This window comes from Phalacrocorax aristotelis, chromosome 2 (genome assembly GCF_949628215.1).
Source record: "Phalacrocorax aristotelis chromosome 2, bGulAri2.1, whole genome shotgun sequence".
In the NCBI taxonomy this organism is placed as follows: domain Eukaryota; kingdom Metazoa; phylum Chordata; class Aves; order Suliformes; family Phalacrocoracidae; genus Phalacrocorax; species Phalacrocorax aristotelis.
This window is the reverse complement of record NC_134277.1, coordinates 77,586,362-77,608,608: the sequence shown is the minus strand read 5'-3', so window position 1 is coordinate 77,608,608 and position 22,247 is coordinate 77,586,362. Positions and strand designations below refer to the sequence as shown.

The following is a 22,247-nucleotide window of genomic DNA, read 5'->3' as shown; positions in this document are numbered from 1 at the left end:
CAAAATTTCTAGGATATAAAACCTGAGAGTCTGAATCCCAATAAAATTAATTCTCTAGAATTAGAGGTCAAGAGATGAAGATTTTTTCAGCCATGTAAAGTTTGGCAAGATTTATACCACGAGTTTCCCTGTAGCAATACTCTTTTCCTAAGGTCTCGTAGAAATATTCTTTTCTAAGGTTTTTTACAGTATTTGAAGACTAACACTAGACAAAGACATTTGAATTTTTTTTAACAGTGTTCTCTTTTAACTAACATATTCCACAGAAATTAAGGGGAAACTAAAAATCCGCCCGATTTACATCTGTTAAGGAAGGACTGTGTGTTACCAAAGATTAGGGAGGGTAGAGAGAGGATGCAGAAAACAGCAGGAGAAAAGACATGGGAGTCCCTACAGGACCTGGAGGCCGGGGCAAGAACAAGAGGAAATGGTGGGTAGGGACAGAGAGCGAGCAGGAAGCAAGGTCAAATTCAGATAACATGTGAGCCACGTTTGGAGTGCCTGGAGGTGGAGAGGGAGGAACTAAATGTTTGTAATGAGCAAAAGAAATAAGAGTCTGGAAATCTTACTTTCTCTGTTGCCTTGTTCAAACAATTGCATAAGCCACTATATGTAATCACAGCAGCCACTAATTTTTATATACATATATTACACACACATGAGCAGACTTGGGGAAAGTAGTTAGTAAACACCAATACAACCAATCTCCTCCCTGCGATACTGAGTGTTAAGCCACTCGCTTGTTCAGCACACCCCTTGTCATACAATTAATTCCCCTCCTGCTTTCTGCAGCTTCTTTCCTTCCCCCATAATTTATACAGTACTTTGGGATTTAATGTTACAGTCTCTACTGACAACTGTTGTACCTCTCTGAATCTTGAAAGGAAGTTGCTTCCAGCAGAAAATTAAAAGTCGAACTCTTACCAGTAAGTAACTCGGGGCATGCTTAACTAATACTAAGCCACAAAACATAGTATAATAGTATAATTAGTCCAACAGATCCTTTAAAAACAATCCACATGACCTCACTGTCAGCTCTTACACTGAGTCATTTTGCAGACCAGTTGAAACAGAGCCCTGCATAATTCTCTAACATCCACAGTGTGCTGCGTCGATTGAATTAGAGTGGATCCTAACTACAATAGCCAGGTAAGCCCCACCCTCTCCACGCTTTTTTTTTTCCCTTCTGTTTTTAAGACAAGGCACAATCTAGCGGCCTCCAGCAACCATCCAGTCTTACCTACATGGCCTCCCCCAGACCTACGTTTTGTTTAGTTCTAACACACACTATATGCACACAGAATGCTCTACTACTAATGCAAATTATTTTGCATGCAAACACGAAATGCAGGCGGCCAAGACAGCAACTCCCGAATTCACAAGCACAGACTTAGTGCTCTCAAGCTTTTACATGCATATTAACTCAAATGCAATTAGAGGTACCCGTAACTGAAAGTCCTGTTAAAACACCTTTAAAGAAACTTACTCAAATCTTAAGCATTCACATCACTGAGTCACTAAAAAGTGAAATGAAGTTTCAGCTGAATAATACTCTATTTTCTAGGTAGTTATTAATCCCATGTTTCACTCTCAAATCAGTCACTTCACTAAAGCTATGCCTGTCCGTCACATCTTTTCCCGCACAGCAATGTCAATCTGGAGTGTAAAGAAGTACGACCTCCATCCACTGTGGCTGCATCGCCAGATTTCCTTAGAGAGGATGCAAAGCTGCACTATTACCAGCTCTGTGTTTTCATCAAGAGAGTAGCTAGTTTCATCACATCTGTGCCAAAGTCACTGAGTCCACAAAAAGAAATGCTTTGCTGGGTTTGTATCCCTTTAAAATATCTTTCATGGAGAAGTGAAAATGCAATTTCACTGTGAAAATAAACACAGTGGAGTTAATAATTTCTTGCACTGAGCACGTGGCCTTCTATATTCATTGCTTCCAAACATCCACAACACTCTCAAGACCTACGAAGCCGGCAATGTATGGTCTGCAGGACCCTGCTTCTCTAGCTCTTTCTGATTTGCACCAGCTTTCCTGGGGGGAGCAAGGGTTGCAGGATGGTGTTTGTGCCTCCCAGATGCCAAGCACCCTTTCTTAACAGGTAAGGGCAGGTGGATGCTACATTTGCCTTCCTTTACTCGTGTGAGATGTGTGAGCGGGCCATACAATTGTAGCCGAGGCACAGTGAAAGAGGGACTTTTGAACTGTGATGAAGGAATGGCTAAATCATGTGCAGCCATCCTCTAAGTGACACAGAGACCTGTGCAGATTAAGGAGGTGCAGCACACCTCCTAGTGTCTCCCTTTGCTAGAACAGAACTATTTTGCACCAGCTTTTCACAGGAAAGGCATTCACAGTAAGAGATTTTGCCAACACCTGGAGGTTTGTGCTTTACCAAGCTAGGAAATCAAGCCAGAAAACTGACGGAAAGTGTCTGAGCGCTATCCTAATGAGATTTATTTACATTTTGCACTTCTGAAACAAAATACCAGGTACCTTATGCATTCACCCAGTAATTCAAAGAAACGTAATAAGCAGTTTGAGGTTCCAAGCAATCTCCTGAAACTGCTACAAACCTCTTTCTTCCAGCTTTTTGGCTGCAGAGCTTAAGGTGTCAGCAACCTACCTTAGAACAGGAGCTGATGAAATGGGGACACTTACAAACAAAAGTGATACAATGCAGTTCACAAACTGGTTTGCTTACGAAGGAAACACGTTTAGCCGTTTCCTTTTATGTAGCACTAAAAAACTGCAACTTGTATTTCTTTGCTTATGATTTTTGCAGTGGTCTACAATGTTTTCTTCTTCAGCTACTGCCTAGGGGAAACCCAGTTTTCACTTCAAGCTCCAGAGAGTCTAAACACATGTATCCCAACACATGAGAATAACCCCCACTTCCCGCACGCACCACAACAAAATCGTAATTCTCTTCTCAGATGAAGCTGATCTTCAAAAACCTTAAAAATGTATTAAGATAAGGCCAGGATTGAATTCAGGAGTGTCTGGAGGAGGAACAGCAATGCTCAATCCTCCTTGTAATCATCTCCAAATGTTGGAAGTTTGGTAGGTTTGGGGGGGGGGGGCGGTTTTGGGGTTTTTTTGTTGTTTTTTTTTCTCTTACAGTAAAGCTCAGCTGGTTTCAACAATTCCCCATGTTCACCAACATGGGAGAAAAGAGGAAGAGCTGATGCAAGATGCTGTTCCTTTTGGGCAGTTCAGCGCTTTCAGTGCTCTGGCATCTAGGTTTCTGCCCGCTGAGGAAGCTCCGAATGGAGAGCACCGATGGGGCGCACTGGAGGTCACAAAGCACTGCCAGGAATCAGATGCCAACAAGAAAGATGCACTAAAGAAGTAAAACAAACAAAACCCCAAACAAACTAACTGCTCCCTTCTCTCACCTTCTTTTTTTCCTCCTGCCTGCACATCTGTAGCAAAATCAGAAAAGCGGCAAGAACAAAAAATAAAATGTTACTGTGGTCATAGAGGCAATTATTTAACCCACAATTTCCCAATAGCTTTTAAAAGTATTGTCAAGGATTTTCCTTTCTTGGAAGAGACATGTTTATTTCACACAGAAGCTCATGTCATGTGTGATGTTACCGAAACATTCAGCGACTGTTTCATCCACCTAGATGACTGCACGCATTTCTCACGTCCTCTCCACTGCATAAGCAAGCCATGCTGAAACAAAACAGGATCTACGCATTACCCTCTTGGATTTGATCTGCAAAAGGTAGAAGCTGATACATCTCAGAAGTATGCAGCGTATCACACCAAGCGACATCAGATCCTCTGAAAGCAGCCGTTGGCTTTTGCTCAGACCCATGCATCATGAACGAAATGGAGAAGAGGGGCTCCTGAACTGTGATGCAGGGCTGTTAAGCAGCAGGCAGGTCAGGCCTGTGATTTATTACATCACTCACTTTCACTAGCTTTTTTATTTTGGTAAGTCAAAAATATCGATATATTTTGTTTTTCCTCCATACACACATGTACAAGTGTACATACAAAACTACTTCTTCAATCATTTACTTTACTTATTTTGCCACTAAGAGAAACATAGAAGAAAGAGGGTCTTTTTACAATTTGCTTTTAAATGAAAAAAATGGACAAAATACATTTTTTTCACGGAAGTTTTGGGATTTTGGAATAGGCATTTTCCATTTGAACTAATTCAGTCAGCTGAACATGTGACAAATACTGAGAATATTATAGTTTCAGACCAAAGAGCCTGGCCCTTTGATTTCACCTATTAAAAAAAAGAAGAAAAAAAAAAAAGAGGTCTTTCTAGCCATAGAGGAAGCTAATCATCAGTTCTAAACTGACGTTCAGAGGATATGAAAATCAGATACCTCTGTACTCATCCTACGCTGACCCTGCAGTAAGCTGCTGATCCACAGTGACACCAGCACCGAGGAGCACCCGAGCCTCTGTGGAAAGCGTGCAATGGCTGCCTTTGTTTCCACTTGAGAGTGCACGACACCATTGGCATTTTCCAGCGATCACTGTCTACTGATCATCTCATCAGTCATGCAAATAACCTTCTTGGCCTCTCATCAAGTGTTTCTCCAGCTTAAACAATATGCCCTCAGATTGCACAGCCCTGGGTGCAAAAGCTGCTGCCATGTCCCTCTGAAATAACCTCAGCGTGACAACGCTACGTACGCCACACTTTGCGGCAGCAGCCTGCTGAGCACAGCCACGTATTGGGAGCCTAAACAATCCCCCAGCTACCGTAACCGCTCACGAGCACTTCTGTCCCTAGAACTGCACATGTGAAACAGCTAGACACCGCAAATGCAGGGGATCGCATGGAGGTGGTGTTGTTCGGCTGCAGCAACATACCTTCAGGCCTCCTAAAACGAAACGCTGAGTAAGCAACACAGCAGAATGGCTACTGTTCTGGATGAGCACTTAAAAAAATAGAAACAGGACCCTGGTTCAACCCCACAAGGCCATCAGTCCCTGCCCCAGGGTTGCCGCCACAGTGGTGCCAGTCTCCAGCCCCGTCCCTGGCTGGACCTCGGGCTCACGCCTGCAGCCATGTCCCCAGTCCTGTCTTTGTCCCCATCTCCTGCCGCTGGATGGACCCCAGCCCTAGTGCATCACCTGCCCTGCCTGGGGCTGTTGATGGACCCCATCAGAGCACTCTGAAATCAAATGAGAAAGACATTCTTCTGTGAAACATCATTACCACCCTGCCAGCAAAGTGTGGATTGCAAGAGCTTCCAAAATAAAAGGAAATGTATCTGTATTAGCCCCTCACCCTCAACATCAGGCCCATATTGCCAGTTCTCATAACACTTACAGGGAAATTGGCATACAGAACAGTGCGGCAAACAAAACAAAATACTGCGAGAATCAGGTCAAAAAATACCAAACAGGCCTTGATCCCACAAAAGCAAAGACAAGCTATACCTGGACAAGCAACTTGCAGCTGTAGTCACCGGTGCTAACAGATCTACCGTGGCAGAAGGAAGAAAACAGGCTCCCAAGCATCTGCAAAATAGCATAATTCAGGTTAACTTTTAAATAATTATATTTGGGAAGTATTGCTAAGGGAAAAAAAAGCTTAAGGAATTTAAATATTCCAAATAACAATGCCAGCACTTCAGCACCTCTGGTCCTGCTGTGACCACGCACGCGCGCCTTGCCGAGCACAGCTCAGTCGCCAGCAGTTCCCTTCCTCGCTGGAGGGAGAATTGCTGGGCTTCCAGTGCCACTCTCAGCAAATTTTTACTTTCTAAGCAGCAAGTGTTTGTATAATAGAAGTCCTCCTTTCAGCACTACCAGCTGTGCCCAAAGCACAGCAACTGCAAGCACGTACACTGCAAAACCTCAACGTTTGCACATGTGTAAACAGTACACTTCTAGAGAGGCAGAAAGAATATTTTCAGAGCAAACACCGCAAAGATTTCACGTCCTTTAGGATGTCAAAAGGCCTCCGTAATCTGCCGCTCACCTTCAGCGCCTACTGCTTGCTCAGTGAAGATGCCTCTGTAATTCACAGGGATTACAACCACATCTCTCAAACCTGTTTTACCACCTGCGAGGACACCACCTTTGAGAACGTAAGAAACTTCTCCTCCTGCAGCAGTCCAGAAGCTCTTTGGTGCACTACCCTCCCTAATGTTAGCTTGAAGACATTAAAATACCAACCAACAGCAGAGCAGGAAACACAGCAATAGGAACTAATTTCTAAACCTCACCACACAGACTGCAGCAGCTGCCCCAGGGAGATAAGCAGGGGAAAAAGGGGGAGCTTGTCACAGCCCAATCAGACCCCAGAAATCCTCTGGAGGTACAAGAGAGGTGGAGAGCACCAAGCTTAAAAATAAGCATGCTAAAGCACTCAGGCAGAAGACCACCTCCACCACCAAATTAACTCACTTTTGGAAACCAAGCAAGCCTCCAAGCCCCTGAGCATACCTCCTCTTATCCAACTTCACCTGCAGCTGGTGGGAGCAGAAGGCTTGCCCGCTGAAGATGCCAGGAAGATGCTTGTCTGCTGAAGATGCCAGGACTTCGTAAGACTGGGACTTTAATTAAGAGCCCACTCTTGAACAGGAACATCTTGAACATCTTGAAAGGTGTCTCCTTCACAGCTTTTGACTTGGAGAAAGCAGGAGGCAAGAGAAAAGGCTGATGCTTTCTCCCCTTAACTAACTTACCCAGTTAGGGCAAATCATGTTTGGGTTAAGGAGACTGTGGAGACAAGTTCTCAATCCCAGAGGAAAGAAAGGCTAGGGAAAAATACTACAAGAAAACAGTGTTTTTGTTAAAGCCTGAAGAAAAACAAAACTGGATGGAGAGCATTTTGGTCCAATCCTCAGTAAAACATACTCCATTAAAACACCTGCCCATGAGAAAACCTCATGCAGCACACAAACATCTGGGCCATATTTTCAAGATGGCACTCAGCAGGAGCTAGCTACCCACTGCCTCCAGTTCACCAACCTCCATTATGCCTAAAATCATGACTGTTATTTTCCTGCTGTCACAGTCTTTCCTTTTTCTTCAGAGAGCACCTAAATATACTACTTCTGCTTAGAGGAAAGCGTTTGACCGCAGTTACTATCAGGACTACACAAAGGTATGGTGCAAAGACACTCTAGCCATGCAAGCCAGCCTACCAAAATTATTGAACAACATATGGGAAAACCATCAAATGAAAAAGGAACCGCTGTCTCATGAAGATCCTACAAGCATGCTTCACTGCATACTTGCTGGACCTTCACTGCATACTGCAGGGTTCAAAAGCCAGACCCATGAGGCAAAGGGAGCCGTACCAGTGACAACAGACCCGACCGGGGCAGAAGCAGCCCCACGTGCAGCCTCCGCCACAGCTCATGAATGACATGTGTCTGCACCTGATGTTCGGTGCAGACACTCCCCGGGGCCAGGACAGCTTTCCTCCTAGCAGTGACGAGAGAAGGAACAACGAAGAAAATGAGAAGGCAGGGTATAAACCAAATTGCAAGAAAGCTGCTATTGCATGGCAGGCCATTCATTTAAGAGTGCTACTCACAGACTGAGTGGGGGGCTTCATGAGCTGAAAAAGGATCTTCCCCAGGTTAAAGGCAAGCAGACATCAGTGCAAGATGGCTGTCATGGAGTGTGAAGGAAACACAGACCCACTTGCCAGTCACCACAAGCCAGACGGCTCCAGCATCCTTACTCCTCTCCACGGGGATGAAGGGCACACAGGGGAAACTACAAGTCCAGCACCTAGGTACTCCTCACAAGCTTGTGCATCTCAACAGGTAAAGAGGAAAATCTGGAGCTGCTGACAATAGACTTTTTTTCCTCTAGCTGCATTGGGACAGTATTTCAGATCTGATTTACTGTCTGGACACAGCATGCTACCACACAGTGCAACTGAAGAAGACAGAGCACCAGAGTGTGGAAAACAGACTGGCCCAAGCCTTTCCTTTTTCCTTCTTTAAAAACAATACATTGTGCAGTCTATATCAACATCCTCACAAAAAATGCTCGCTCTATCCTGTACCTCAGAAGCTGGCTCCTGAAGAAAATCCAGAATGCAATTAAAACACGGATTTCGTTAAGTTTCAGTTCCCTCTGCAATTTTATAATCGTCTCATCCATCAATTTTGAAAGAATATTAATACTGGCATCAGCTGGCTCTCCACCTCTTCTGCTGATCCAGCTTTTTCAAAGCCTTGTCCCTGCCTCCCAGCATCTGACCACAGATACTGCGAGAAAGAGGAGGCGGCAGAACAGGGGGTGGAGAGAGGCTAGCAGGGTACACCCAGCGTGGGGGCCAATTCTTTCCCAGGGGAGCTACAGCAACTTAGGGTGCCCAAAGATGTGCCCAAATATGTTTCCCTCAAAAGAAACACAAATTATAAAGGACAAAATTGTGTAACTGAATTCTACCCAAACTCACACCAAATCCTAAGCATGCAGGTTCACTGCTCCCTTCCAGGCAGGAGGTGGCTAGGACAGCGACATGCAATCTATTTTTTGATTTGCAAAACCCTTTTTTTGCCTCTGAAAGATGTGCAGATCTCTCCATTGATACAAGCCATTTCTCCCAGTTATCCTTCATAAACTTACGTCCTTGCCCCCCCCAGGTACCTGTGGACCAGAGCTGAAAACCAGTCCCATGCTCCTTTCAGTAGTTCTTTCCTTGTCAAATATGTGAAATTCATTACTCAAATACCAGCTCCTGGACTTACTCACGCACATGGGTGATGCAGGGAGAATTGGCTGGTACAAGTTTTTAGCATCTGTCTCATTAATTATTTTGTAAAAGTGTACAAGTCGTTGAGTCACACAAAACTTTTTACGACACACTGTTCTGTCATTATTTTATGAACCTAGTTTGACAGTTTATATCTATCATGGTCATGATTTAGATCATACTCCCAAGTACAGAAGTCTGACTTTAAAATCATTGTCATCCCGACTGCTTCACTGCAGTCAGCTCCAAGACCAGATTTCGTTGGCAACTGCATTTTCTTTGCTGGTATCATCCACTTTTCCTCATCTAGTTTAATGAAACAAAAAAAGCCCAAAGTACATAAAGCAAGCCAATTGTTATGCTCATTCGTGCGTAATCAGAAATTTCCTGCTTCCTCCTCTCTTACTGCAGCGTGAGGTTTATCCTAACCACCCTCCCCTCCTCTGAACAAAGCTGTAGGAAGAAACTCACTGTAAGTTGGTCAGAAGACTGACACACAGGCCAAAAGCATCTAATGGCTTGCTGCGACTACAGACATCACTTCTCCAGGAAGCGGCTGAGTTGCACTAACTTGCATTTCAGCTGGAAGCCCAGCTTCTAGAACCTGCACACCCTTGCTTGCACTATCATGTTTCTATTCATTCCCAGAAAACAAAAAAGCAGAAGCAGCCAGTCTTCCTCACTCTTCTATGAACTGATGTGATTTCAATCTCATATTCAATACCATAAAACAGCACATCCACCTAGGCTTAAGTGTAGAAGGTAAGTGGGATCAAGCAAGACTGCATACAACGGAACACTGAGAAACAGGACAGAACACAGCATATTCTTCAGGTGTAACCTATTTTTATAGAGTTGGCCTAATGTAGCCATTTACCCATTGCCTGATCTCAGAGGATGCCCACAGTAATGGCTCTAGACTAAAAGTATGGAAGATGAATCCCCTAAAATGCTTCTCTCAGAGGTACTGGGCTGGCCTTTACCTACAGTTTGAGCATGCAAAAATTACAGCTCTAAATTGGAATCAAGATTGCACACAACCCTACCTGGGTATCTAGATCTGTGACCTCTGGAAAACTATAGGTGGCACCAGTAGTAACAACAGATGGGCACGGGCTCGAGCAACGGTACCAGAAAGGAAGGGGGAAAGCAGGTGGCATTTGTTAGGGATTCACAGAACAGAGGGGAAGGAGGGGAAACTGGGGAGGATGAGGTTAAGGGGATGAGAAAGTAGGCTGCCACAGAGGGAGGAGCAGGACAGACACAGGCAAGTCAGAGAGGACTCGGGAAGCACCAGAGCTCTACCCACTCCATGCTTAAATGGGATTTGAGGGTATCTTGGCTCTGGGCTGTGAAACCCCCCAACACAGCAGCAGATGACCTGCTGAGCATGTCATCCCACTCTGGCAACTACAACCATCCGTAGCCAAACAATGCTCTGAAGCAGGGATAGAAATTAATGCTACAGCCCAAAGGTCTATGCCCTCTGGATGACCCGAGTCACTGCAGATTCACGTGACAGAACTAATTTTTATTTATCTCCCCCTTTTCCCTTTGTACAGTTATAAAATTATGTTTTAATCCAGCTATGTTAAATTTTCAATATGAAGAGTGCAAACTGGAGCACCCCAAAACTAAGATGTATCATAATGAAGACTGTCTACATCACCTCCATCCACCTCCTGTATACGTCTGTACTGATTCTGTCTCCAATTCAATGATCACAAATCATTTGAGCCCTGGAAATCAACTGCTCTGGGAAAAAGATAGGTTTGTATGACAAAAAGCGATGTCTGTCTCTCAGACCCTGCCTCACTCCGTGAAGGTCAGGAAGATTAGTGAACGAGGCAGCACAGGAAGAAAGAGACAACCACCTTGCTTGAGGAAGCTGGACGTACCACCTGCAGGCAAGAATTACCTCTTTCTTGGCTCCACAGCCCTTCTAAGATGCTCAGCAAGTCCCTGAAGCGAGTTTTTCCTTCAGGTGACCCCTACTGGGGCAGTCCCAACCCTCTGCAAAGCCAAGACATTTAGGGCTAACCTGCAAGAGTGCCAAGACTTACAGCTGAGGTCAATCGTCCTTGCGCTTCCAGCAGATGAACTGCTACATCATGCTAGGTATTCTGGGGTGAGGGAAAAATAAAGTCATCCCTAAGCATCTCTCTGAGGCAGCCAAAATTGAAGGCGTTTCAATCATTTGAGCTTTATTTGCTCTGCCTCCATTCCTCAGCTATGAAAACGAAGACAGTACCTGCACCTGAGATGTTGCAAGAACAAGAACATCTCTGCCTGCAAAGCCCCCAGGAAGGACTGCTCAGTTCAAGGTTTGGGTGGGGTGTAAAATAAATAGATGTGGAGACACATGCAGAAAATAAATGTCAGGAAGAGAAAATGAATTATGCAGTAATTACCTATCCACTGAAAGAGGGACTCTGTGAAAAGGAAAAAATGATGCAATTATAGAATTAAAGATTGTATCATAATGCAGATGCAAAGGAGAGCTATGCAACGTTAGTCCTGGTGCTTCCTTGCTTTTGCCCGCCTGGTTTTGTAACCCCATTGTTCTCCTAATGTCATTATTTTGTAAGTAATTTAAACACAACATAATTATGAGCTCATATGTTTATATCTTTTCATCATTAATAACGTGTGGAACAACTGGCAGACTCTGCTCCCAGTGTGATTGATGCCTCCAGCAGATGGCTGTGAACGATTCTTTTTTTTTTCCACCTTTATCCAAGGTAAAGAGCAGGGAGGAGAGAGGGAGACTTTATATTTCAACTTCAATTCCGTGCACAAACATTTGGGGATTTTGGGGTTGTTTCAGCAGAGGAAACCAAGACCAATATCAACTGACTGCTCTGAAAGAAATCGTAACACACCAGATTTAAAGAGCAGAGGCACTGAGCAGCTGATGTGCTTTGTCCAAGGTCAGAAGGAAAGCTCCCAAGGCCTGGATCCCAAATGACCCCAATAACAACCTTCTGCCCAAGCCGCTGAATCCCTCCTACCTCCCACATTAAAACTTGTTTAAGTATAATTATTGCTGTTAACTGCAGGTCAGGGAAGAAGCCACTCACCTCCAGGCTGTGTTTACTGGTAAATGCAGCCAATGAGCAACTTCTGAGAGTGTGTCATAGAAAATACAACTGCAAGCAAACATTTCAGTTGTACGTGTTCATCCTGGACGATAATTGTTATATTGGGGTTTTTTAAGCGAATTACCCTGCACGCCTCAGACTTCAGGCAAATTGCCAACGTGTTTCTCAGAGCCAGACGAGTCTGGCTCACCCTGCTTCATGAGGGAAAGCAGCTGCAATAGCAACAACCTAACTTGTTTTATTTGCGGATGATATTAGCTGGCAAGAGGCAGTGTGTCTGACAGCATGCTCGCTATGTAGGCTTCACGCTTTTTAAAAAGTCTTATTTGTCTTTGTATCCCCCATTTGTAAACACACACCCCCCCACCTTTCTTTTAAGTAGTATCTTACCTTGTCTAATGGGTGCTGGCAGCTACTACCACGAGTTTTACATGCTTTTTTGTTCCTAACAAAGCAAGCTTCCCTTCCATCTTTTCCCATCCTCAGAGAGCAGAGCCTGCAAAACCCAGAGCTATCAAGTCCCTGAGATACAGCCAGTCAGAGCCTGCAGTGTCCCAGGCACTCGGGCCACACCAGCTCTCTCCAGTACATGTTTTTCTGGAAAAACTCCACTGTGGAAAAGTCTGCTGTGGTGGTAGAATCATTGCAATCCTTCCCTCTTGGCATGCAACCTGCTCAGTTTGGTTTAACACCTAACAGAGAAAGCACTACACCATCACTAAGTGTATACATTTAGCACAATACAGTTAACAAGAACAGGCAGAAATGTTACAGCAGCAGCGTTTTACCCCAGGACTGCCTGTTTCAGGATTTCTCACACAGAAGTTCAGGTGGCCAACACCAACAGAGGAAGTACCTGCATAGGATGTCTGGTCCAAGCCCAAGAGCCCACTCTTGGCTACCAGAGTCATCTACGTGCCACGCTGCCAGGGGTACGAGTTTGTGCTCGTGGAAGGGAAAGGAAGGGAAGCATGAGACATTCTCCTTCACCAAGTGCTACGTGTCTCAGAGTGTAGAGATTTACACTCAGATGCCAGAGGTGCCCAGCACCATCTCCAGAAGGCAAAGTTGGGGGGGTGGGGCGGGGACGACAGCATCCCCCTTTGCCCTGTTGGCATGGCTCAGTGCTCCACATCCTCTGTAACCCATGAAGGGGAGCCAGCTACACAGTTCCCCCCTTCATCTCACCTTGACAGATGCATTAGTCTTAGCTGCATCACAGGCTGCCTGAAAAGGAGTGGCATATGGGTGTTTGAGATTCAGCTTGACCCTCTAGGGTGACACTTAGTATTTTGACATTAAAGAGTGACACTGGCAATCCCTGAGGAGCCACGCTCTAGGCACCAGGACAACAGGCATTTATTGTCTAAAGATTAGCAGCAACAGCGAGGGTAGCAAACCATGCACTGGCTGAGGTTTACATATATGTATCCCACATATGCTCCTTGACACCTTGACGCTCCTTTTTCTTATGCTGCTGCCTGAACAGATGCCTGTCTTTTCCGTCAGTCCAGGTCTGGAAGAAATGTGCCCATCACACCCAGCACAGCTGTGCTGAAAAGCCGTCTAGCACTGGCACAGCCCTGTCTGTGCTGTCTAGCAGAGTCTTACCCTGGGTGAGGGTAAGACTGCTTTTTTCCTAGCATAGTTTTGCCTAGATTTCTAAGGCAGACCACCCCAAGACACCCATGCCAGACCAGCTGCACCTACACTGAGGTGCTCAGCAGTATAGAAGCATGTCCCTGACATCTCACAGCACTACATCAGCCCAAGTACACACACCTGCCTAACATAACCGTGGGGAGGGGGCTGCGTGGGAATCAGAGACTGTATTCGCTCACGGAAGCTATTTTGGGAGAAACGTAGAGCACTGAATGTCATCTTCTCATCACTGTCAAATTATCATTGAATTCAACAGGATGACACTGGTGAACACCCAGATAATTACGCTGCCATTGTACACGTGCAGTTTGTGCGCGCGCACACCGCTGCGCAAGTCCTGTCCAGGCTGCACATTCCCGTCTGCTCCGATGCTCACCTCTGTTCAGCCCAAGGTGTCCTGGAGGTCAAGAAAAGCAGGCTCCAAGCCATGGCTGTCAGCCTTCCTAAATCTCAAGTGGCTTTAGCTTGACAAACAAAAGGGCAGCCACGCTGCGAGGAGGCGTAACAAACAGGCCCCGTCTGCCTGAGATACGTGTCCTCCCCCCTCCTGCAGCTCCTTCCAACGTTACCCCACACCCACCCCTGCCCTGGAGAACACCCACACCTCCAGCTGTGGCCAGGGCTACCAAGGTGCTTGACCACCACACATGCAATGCCTGGCCGGGCAGCTGCTAGCAGGCAGAATGGAGAATAGCTGAAAACAGCTCCTCCTTTTCTTCAGCGAGAGCGCCGCTTCAGAGACTTCCCAGCCAGCCACTAATCTTAACAAAAACAAGTGGGAAATTAATGATCTTCAAGACTGCCAACCATTGGTGCAATCTGGTTGAAACTGGCCAAACACAAAGGGCCAGAGACAGACAGCATGCGTTTCCTGGGGAAACTAAATTAAAATGAAATTAAATAAAACCAGATTAAAACTAAGGTGCATGTAATTAGTGGTGTTTCCACGTTCCCCTATGTCCCAGGAACGTCTTGCTCAATCAAGCGTGCGAGCTGCACAGCACACACTGCAGTTAAGCTCTGCAACTGCCCAGCTTTTATGCATCTGTAGCAGGAAGGGGCAAATAAACTCATTTACATCCGAAGGTTACTCTGAAGGGGTAATCTCTGCAGCAGGAAGACAGGGAGGGCGAAAGACATTTGCATCCAAAAGGACTGAAGGGCTATTACTCAGCTTTCAGTGTGGAAGCTGCTGGGGCTCCTCTCTCCTTCACAAGCCCCAGCCCCTGAGGTGATCTCACCCCAGAGATTTCAGCATCTCTTTCCTCTCCATCCCCAGCATCCCTCAGCCCAGGCTGGCACCTGGCCACCCGCACCAAATCAGTGCCTTTGAGGCTGGGGTCGACCCTGCTGAGGTTGGGCCAGCAACGGCTGAGCCCCTGCCAGCACAGGATATGGGGAGCTGCCGCACAATTAGCTTGCGCTGATGAGGACTGGAAGAGTTTCCTCTAGTGCCGCTCGGTTTGACAGACTGTGCTACGGAGCTACATCGGTTCCAGGGCTCCTCTGCTCCCTTCGCAGAGCCCAGCACAGCAGCAGCAAACCTATTTGTGTAGAAAATAGCATCAGGGAAGCAAGCAAGCAACTCTGGACAGACTCAGAAACAGCTGTGGAATTTTTCTGGAAGAGCTGCTTACTGTAAAGGGGAGGGAAGTCCAGCCTCCCATCTCACTTCCAGCCCACCCACCCACCGGATAGAGGCAAAGAGCATGAACAGGAGAGAATGTAAGGCATGCCAGGATCCCAGGCCTTGGGAATTGGTTTCCCACATTCACCACAAAAAGAGAGCGCTCACGCCCAAAATCTACTGCCTTGAACTCAGATTGCGCACCGTTTACTCAGCTGAATAACCACGCTCAAGCCAGTGGAATTACTTGCCTGAATAACTGCTGCTTGATGCACGGAAGGGCTGCAGAGCTGGCCAACATAAAACCACAGGCATACTGAAGGCAACGTATGACCACCCTTTTAAAAGACCGGTGCCCTAGGCTGGGTGGTCAAAACCAAAAATCACCATGTCTTTGGTAGAGTCATGCCAGTTGATTAGGGCATCATCTAGGTCACCTGCAACACTCTAGACCTGTGTCCTCCAGGCACCATCAACTGATTGGGGTCACAGTCTGAAAAATATTTCACTGACTTAGAAAACTAGATTCTGCTCAAAAGAATGGCTCGAACATTTAAGAGTATAAGCTTCATTAGCTTCCAGCAAGACTGTAAGTCCCAAGCGCAAACTAATACTCCATAAAACTCCAGCTGAGAACCACCCCTGCTTCTCCTCTGTAAGTATTGGTCCTAAGTAAGCTAAGTAAGCTCTTCTGTACTGAACCCGAACACGATATGGCATTTGTTCTCAGCACCGTGCCGTAAAAAAGGTGTGCAGTTCATGTGCTGGGAAAGCTTACGAGAGGCAACCCTGAGCTTACCTTGTGTCTATCCCTCTTTAATTTCACTGGGACAACACGCATGACTAAAGTTAAAACTGTGCTGAAGCCTCCATCAGACTGTGGCTGATGGAGCTGCTGCTCCAGTTCATCGAGGGGTCAAGGTGAGAAGCCTGAAATGGAGCCAGAAAAAGGTATAAGAAAAACATACCCATAGATTCTGGCAAAGCTGGAGGCCCGAGGGAGTCTTGGGGAAGGGTGACCAGCCCCCAGAAGCATCTACCTGCCTGTTCCCTGCACGCTCTGCTAAGCCATAACGTATCTTTGGATGAGCGGCTCGTTCCAAGCTATTGCATTTGCGTGTGAAATTTAAACACACTATACTAAGGTCAAAATAATATTTACTGTCCTGCTGGCTTTTCTAATCTGGATATTCCAGTGCTCCCAAGAAGACTTCGTAACACGCGTATAAAACTTCCATGAGGTGTGGCCCAACCAACCTTCCTCCCCCCAGACAAGCAGCAGAAAACAAACATCTTTTTCGTTTGTCTTCACATACCTGGCAAGCTGTCCAAACCCTCTGACAGACCTTACAGGTTTGAACCAGAGGGTTGGGCTTTTTAACTATACTGCCAACAGAAGCGTGTGCACGGCGGGAATTTTCCACAGAGCCCCGTCCCGAGAGCCCCGGACACCCCAGTGCCACCAACACAGCACAAGGCTGTCCCAGCTCCGCAGTCCTCAGCCAGGGCTACTTTTAGGTTTTGCCTTTCACGCAATTAACAAGAAGCTGAAACCCAGTCGCGCCCCGTTACATAGCCGAGAATAGCGTTTCCAGCAGAAGGTTTTTCCCTAAATTGCTGTTATCATCATCTCATGTGCTCCGCATTAGTTCGGACTCAGTGGGCGTTTCAAACAGGCCTGCGACCCCAGCCCGGGTGCAGAAAGGCTGAAAGAAGGACCTTAGTATAAGTCGGAAGTTGGAAGGTTACACAAATATCTTCCAACGGCCTCGATCAGACCCAAAACCCTAAGCAAATATGTAGCAAAAGAAAGTATCTCTGAAACGTATGAATAAAAAAAAAAAAAACCACCACACCATGGACCATATCGGTGAGGAGGAGGAAGAGAGTTACAGCGAGGAAACACAAACAGCGGAATGACTGTTTATAGTTCAATTAATGGCACCTTATCAAAAGCCTGTTTGCTTTCTTTTTTTCTTTCCAAGACACCTATCACACAAGCACACACCCTTAATGCCTCCCCCGCCAGCAGCCCGCTGCACGCATCTGAAGCGCAGCCCCAGTTCAGAAGAGGGGCAGACAGAGCCCTGCTCCCGAAGCCCCTCCACCGGACGGCGGGTCGGAACAAAGCGCCGGGGCGACGGATGTCGGCGGCTTCGGGAATCCCATTTTTGCAGCCCGGGAAGGCAGCACCTCACGGCGGGAGCAACTCCGAGCCCCGCCGCCGCGCTGCAGAGCGGGGACCCCACCTGGGCACGGGGCTGCACGCCTCCCTCCTCGCCTGGTTAAAAAAAAATCAAAGCCGTTTTCTAAATCAAACCCCAGGGAGAGGGCTAGCATTTAATGACAATACCGAGTCACCGCATGTCTTCTCCGCTAACTACCAGCGTAAGGGGGGGGGGGGGGGGGAAATGATCAACCACTAAAAAGAAGACCCCAACCCCAAACCTCCAACAGAAACAAATCCCCCATCCGCCCCAAACCCCCGCCTGTAAGTCATCTGGATTTACTCGCTCCCGAAGCCCAAGGATAGCCCTCCTCCGCCCCGCACAACGCCGATGCGGTGCGGGCGCCTTGGGTTTCAAAGTAACCTTCGCGCCCCGCCACCCTCCCGGGACGCGGCGGCGCGGCGCGGGGAGCCCCACGCACGTTTCGGCGGATCACCTGGACCTCGCATCGCGCCTGCCTTCACCCTCCCCGCGGGGGGAGCGGAGCGGAGCCGGGCGGCGGAGCGGCGGCGGCGGCAGAGCCCTGCTCCAGCGGCGGCGGGGCCGGGCAGGGCAGGCGGTTACGAAACCCGCGTCTCCCCCTCGCCCCGGCGGGCGGGAGGCGTGGCGGGGGGCATCCGCGGCGCCCCGCTCCCCGCCGGGAAGAGGCGGACGGAGAGGCGCCCCCGGCCGCCGTATCCACCGCACATGAGCATCGCCCCCCCAAACACCCCCCGCCTCCCCCGCCGCCCCGACGGGTCCGGCTGGCGGGGAGGGGGCGCCCACTGACCTTGCCGCCATCCGCCGCCATCCGCCGCCGTGCCTGCCCGCGGGGTGGCGGCCCCGCGCCCGCCGCCGCAGCCGGCGCCGCCCCGCCGTGTCCCGTCCGTCCCCCCACACCCCTCCCTTCCCCTCCCACCCCGCCGGGGTGCGGGGCCGAGGCGGGGCCCAGGCGGCGGGAGCGCCGGAGCCGCCCCGATGCGCCCCACTCGGGGCCGGGCCCGGGGCCGAGACCCCCCCTTCCGCCACCGCCGCCCCGGGCGGGGGGAGGCGGCAGCTCTGGGCGCCCCGCTGCTCCCCGCCACAGCGCCGGCACCCCCGGGCACCCCCGGCCCGGCTGCTGGGTGCCGGGGAAGGGCTCTGCGGGTTTCAGAGGCACGGGGCGAGGGGTGGCTGCACCGGAGCGCGTCCCCCGCGGTGCGGCCGGCCAAAGCCGCCCGCAGGAGGGGCGCGGGGCTGTTGAAGACCCCACGCGAGGCAGGTTCGCAGGCTGAGGTAACTGGTGCCTTTAGCCCTGAAGACTTTCAGTCACAGTTGGAGTCTTAGTGCTCTGTTACCGGTGCCTGTTAAAGAAAGGAATAGGTGCCTGTGGCAGGTTGTCTTAACCATAGCGGTCCCAGGGCTGGGCTAGGGAACGAGGCCTCCCCTTTATTCGTTGCACCAAGGCCTATATCTGCCACAGAGCAGAGGACCACAGACTCGTTTCTGCGCTGCGTGCAGAGAAAACAATCCTATTCACATCAGTGGTAAAAGAAAAAATGCATATGTACCTCCTAGTGCCTCACATGGGATCAGGAATGGCAAGCAGCAACAGCTACGAATGGCAAGGGCAGACAAGTGTCTTTCCACTGCTCATCACCTTGTCTTTCTGCAGAGCCAGCGTTGTTTTGGGGCAAACAGTTGCAAGAGGTGTGAAAGCAGACCTGCAGGTTATCCAGGTGTGGGGTTTGGTTAGAACAGTCCTCTCCTCCCCAGCTCCTACAGCTCCACACTGAAGGCACTGGCTGTGGAGGAGTAAAACCCCAGTAATCTGCAAAATGAATCATTTCCACAAAAGTCTGCTTTGTTTCCTCCCCTTCCTTCTCCCCTTCTCCTCTGCAATGGGGCTAATGGCAGAGCAGGGTCTCCAGCAAGCTGGGCTTACCACTGGGGAGACCCTATAGCGCATTCACTAGTACAACTCCCAGGTTCTGTCATAAATATTTAAAACTCGATTACCACTCTCAGAATGAACGTTCAAGGCAGATTTTCACATCCCACAGTGTTTCTTGTTTCAAACCTTCCTAATCAAATAATTGAGATAGGAGAAGTCAAATAGGCCAAATTCAGCCACCAGTTTGGGGCTGGTTCCCCCCTCGTGCCTGCCTCCAAAGTATTAGTCACTACCATCCCCGACCTCCCAAGACATATTTTACACCACAAATATCATTTTAGCACATGCAGCTGACTTCCGCTTCTCCGCTGAGAGGCTAGAGGGATGGTGTGAAAGCTTTTGCTGCTCCCCCTTTCCCCCCCGCCCAGCTGACTCATCTGAAGAGCAAACACCCGATCTGCTTCTCTCCAGGCTTCCCTTCGCTGGGCAGGGGTTGGGGGCTGCCTGCCATCCCCTGCTGTGCCCGCAGGGACGGGCCATGACCCATGGCACCCGCCGTGACCCACGCCACCCCACCCCAGCACCTCAAGGTTCTCCAGGCTTTGTCCAGAAACAGCCTTTGAGATGCCAGAGAGCAGGGGTGCACAATGTTTTTTACAATTTAAGGAGATCCTTACACCAAATTCACATTGAGCATTTGTGTAATATTCTGTTTTTGAAGAGATGTGCCAAGTTTGGGAGGCACAGCTTCTTACGTGCTTCTGTGCGCTGAGTCCCTGCCATTCCCTGGATCAGTTCCCCCCTTTCCTCTTCAGAAAACAAGTGGCAGCGAATGCCCACAAGCAGTGCTACAGTACCAGATCTCCATGGACAGAACAGAGGAAAATTCATTACAAAATGGAAACAAATGTCCCTTCGACTAAGCACCGGCCAGCGCTGCTGCAAATGATGTCCGCCAAAGAGGCCAGGGACTACACAGATGCAGAGAAAGATAGCCTGCTCGCTGAGACGGATCCCACAAGGCAGCGTTGAAGAGCATGGGCACGACGACTTTGTTAATTATATTGCTGCTGTGGTTTTATCGTTGCAGCAGCATTTAGACAGCCCAGCTGAGAGTAAGACACCCCCATCCACCCCCACCTGTGTTAAGTGGGCAGCAAAGAATTAAGTATTTCTGCTCCTGCATGCAAATACAAGGTCCTGATCCTGGAGGGGCTAGTGCACATGCTTAGATTTTAGCATCTGACTCCCTCTACTGAATGGATTAAAGTTTAACGTATGCGCACAGCTCCTGGCAGAAGCGCTGCCAGAGAGATGCTAGAGAAAAGGGGAAGGGGAAAGGAAGCGTAATTACTCCCAGGAGGATTCGTGTATTGCTGACGCTGTCCCCCAGGCTGCACCTGTTATGAGAAGAAGAGTCTTTAAATCTCTAGGGAAGAAATCTTGAAAAGTTCCCAGCAATAGGCTTGAAATGAAGGAAGGGAAACAGATTTCAGCTTCAGATTGCTCCACGTGGTTTATTTTGATAAAGCTCTTTTCACTAGGACGCGGATTTCTAAAAGGTGGCGAGTTCCTTGGCACTGCCCTTTTCAGTGCCTACCCAATAAAAATGGCATAAAAAGGCTCGTCCAGCGCCAGGGGTGTGCAGGACAGAGAGGAGGACAGCCCTGTGCTCTGTCCTGCAAAGGCAGCTGTGCTCTGCTGCCCTTTGCTATTCTCTCACCAGTTTGGTTGGATCAAGGGACCTTTCATTTTCCATCTGGATTTTTCTGCCAGTTCTTACAAGCACATCATATGCAACAGTCAATTAGAGCAAATTGCTCTCAGACACATTCCCTCAGGCACAGCTCATACTGGGGAGGTGGGGTCCCCCATCGTTCAGGGGGATGATAGGAGTAATCCCGACAAGTGCTGGGATAGCACTGGGATACCATAACAAAGGTAACTAACTCTGGGTTTCTCCGTTATGATCACCCAAAGGACCTCTGATAGGCAATATAAGACCTCAGCATCAAACTTTCAGCTCCAGGAGCGAGTCACCAAAGAATTATAAAACCCAACTGGAACTTGCCAGCCTTTTAAAAATAATCAGTACATGGGAGATCCATTCCTTTTCATTTCTGAGGTTTAAGTGGAGACTTAAATCATATTCCCAAGGTTTATTCTGTTACTAAGAGGCCTAGGAACATTTTTTAGCCTAGTTTCCGAGAGAAGCAAAGTTCGTATCATCATGCTGTCTGTGTGCCTTCCTGTTTTCCCTCAACTGCCTTTGAAATCGTTGGCCAAGCTGTCCGAGGAGAAGAAGTCAGAGACAGTAATGTCCCTACTTACTTTTTTTTTTTTAATCATCACTGGGGCAGAGGAAATAAATTTCTTTGATCCCCTCCAAGCAAGAGGCAGGAAGAGCTCAGCTGTTCTCCATTCAGTCGGGCAGGCAGCGAGCACACGTGCATGAGACAGCAATATCTCCCCAAACTTCATAATATCCCCTGCTCACGTAACATCTTTCAGTGGAAAAAAATGAAGACTTCTATGGCCTCAGACATCTGGGACCAATGGGAAAAAAATTACGTTCACCATTCAAATTGCTACTGAGTCATGGCCTGTCAAACTTCACACCTTGCACAAAAGCTTCACTGAAGGCTGTTGCCTAAAACTGGGAGGCAAAAGTACAGCTCATAGAGATCAAAAAGGCATCTATCAGTGGAAACAGGTTCAAGCCCCACTGATCACAGGCAATTGTTACTCCTCATATTGATACCCTGTGATAAAATTATGACAATCATTTTGGCTCATCAAAATCTGACAGCTATGTACACATTCCCTTGTTGTCTTCCATAAAACACTGTTTTATTGCATGCTTTAAAGTATTCAGCAGAGTATTTTTACAGATTGCTAACCTGAAAATGGGCATGTAAAAAGGCCGCATATTTGCAGTAGCTCAATTTAATAAATTGCTTCAAACCACCACTCTCTCTCAAAAAAAAAAAAAAAAGCCCCAAACAAACCTCTAGTTAGGAGGAGAGCCTTCACCCCTGTGCTAACATTAGAGGCTTCAAGCAG

The 22,247-nt window shown here is 48.1% G+C and overlaps 1 protein-coding gene across 1 annotated transcript in view; it reads right to left on the bottom strand.

Annotated features, from left to right (window-relative positions):
- Positions 1-22,247, bottom strand: part of PIGN (phosphatidylinositol glycan anchor biosynthesis class N) — a 199,635-nt gene that overhangs the window by 23,801 nt on the left and 153,587 nt on the right. The window contains exon 29 of the mRNA XM_075084211.1: positions 5,429-5,509. Coding sequence (XP_074940312.1) covers positions 5,429-5,509 — 81 coding nt within the window. The remainder of the gene's footprint in view (positions 1-5,428; positions 5,510-22,247) is intronic.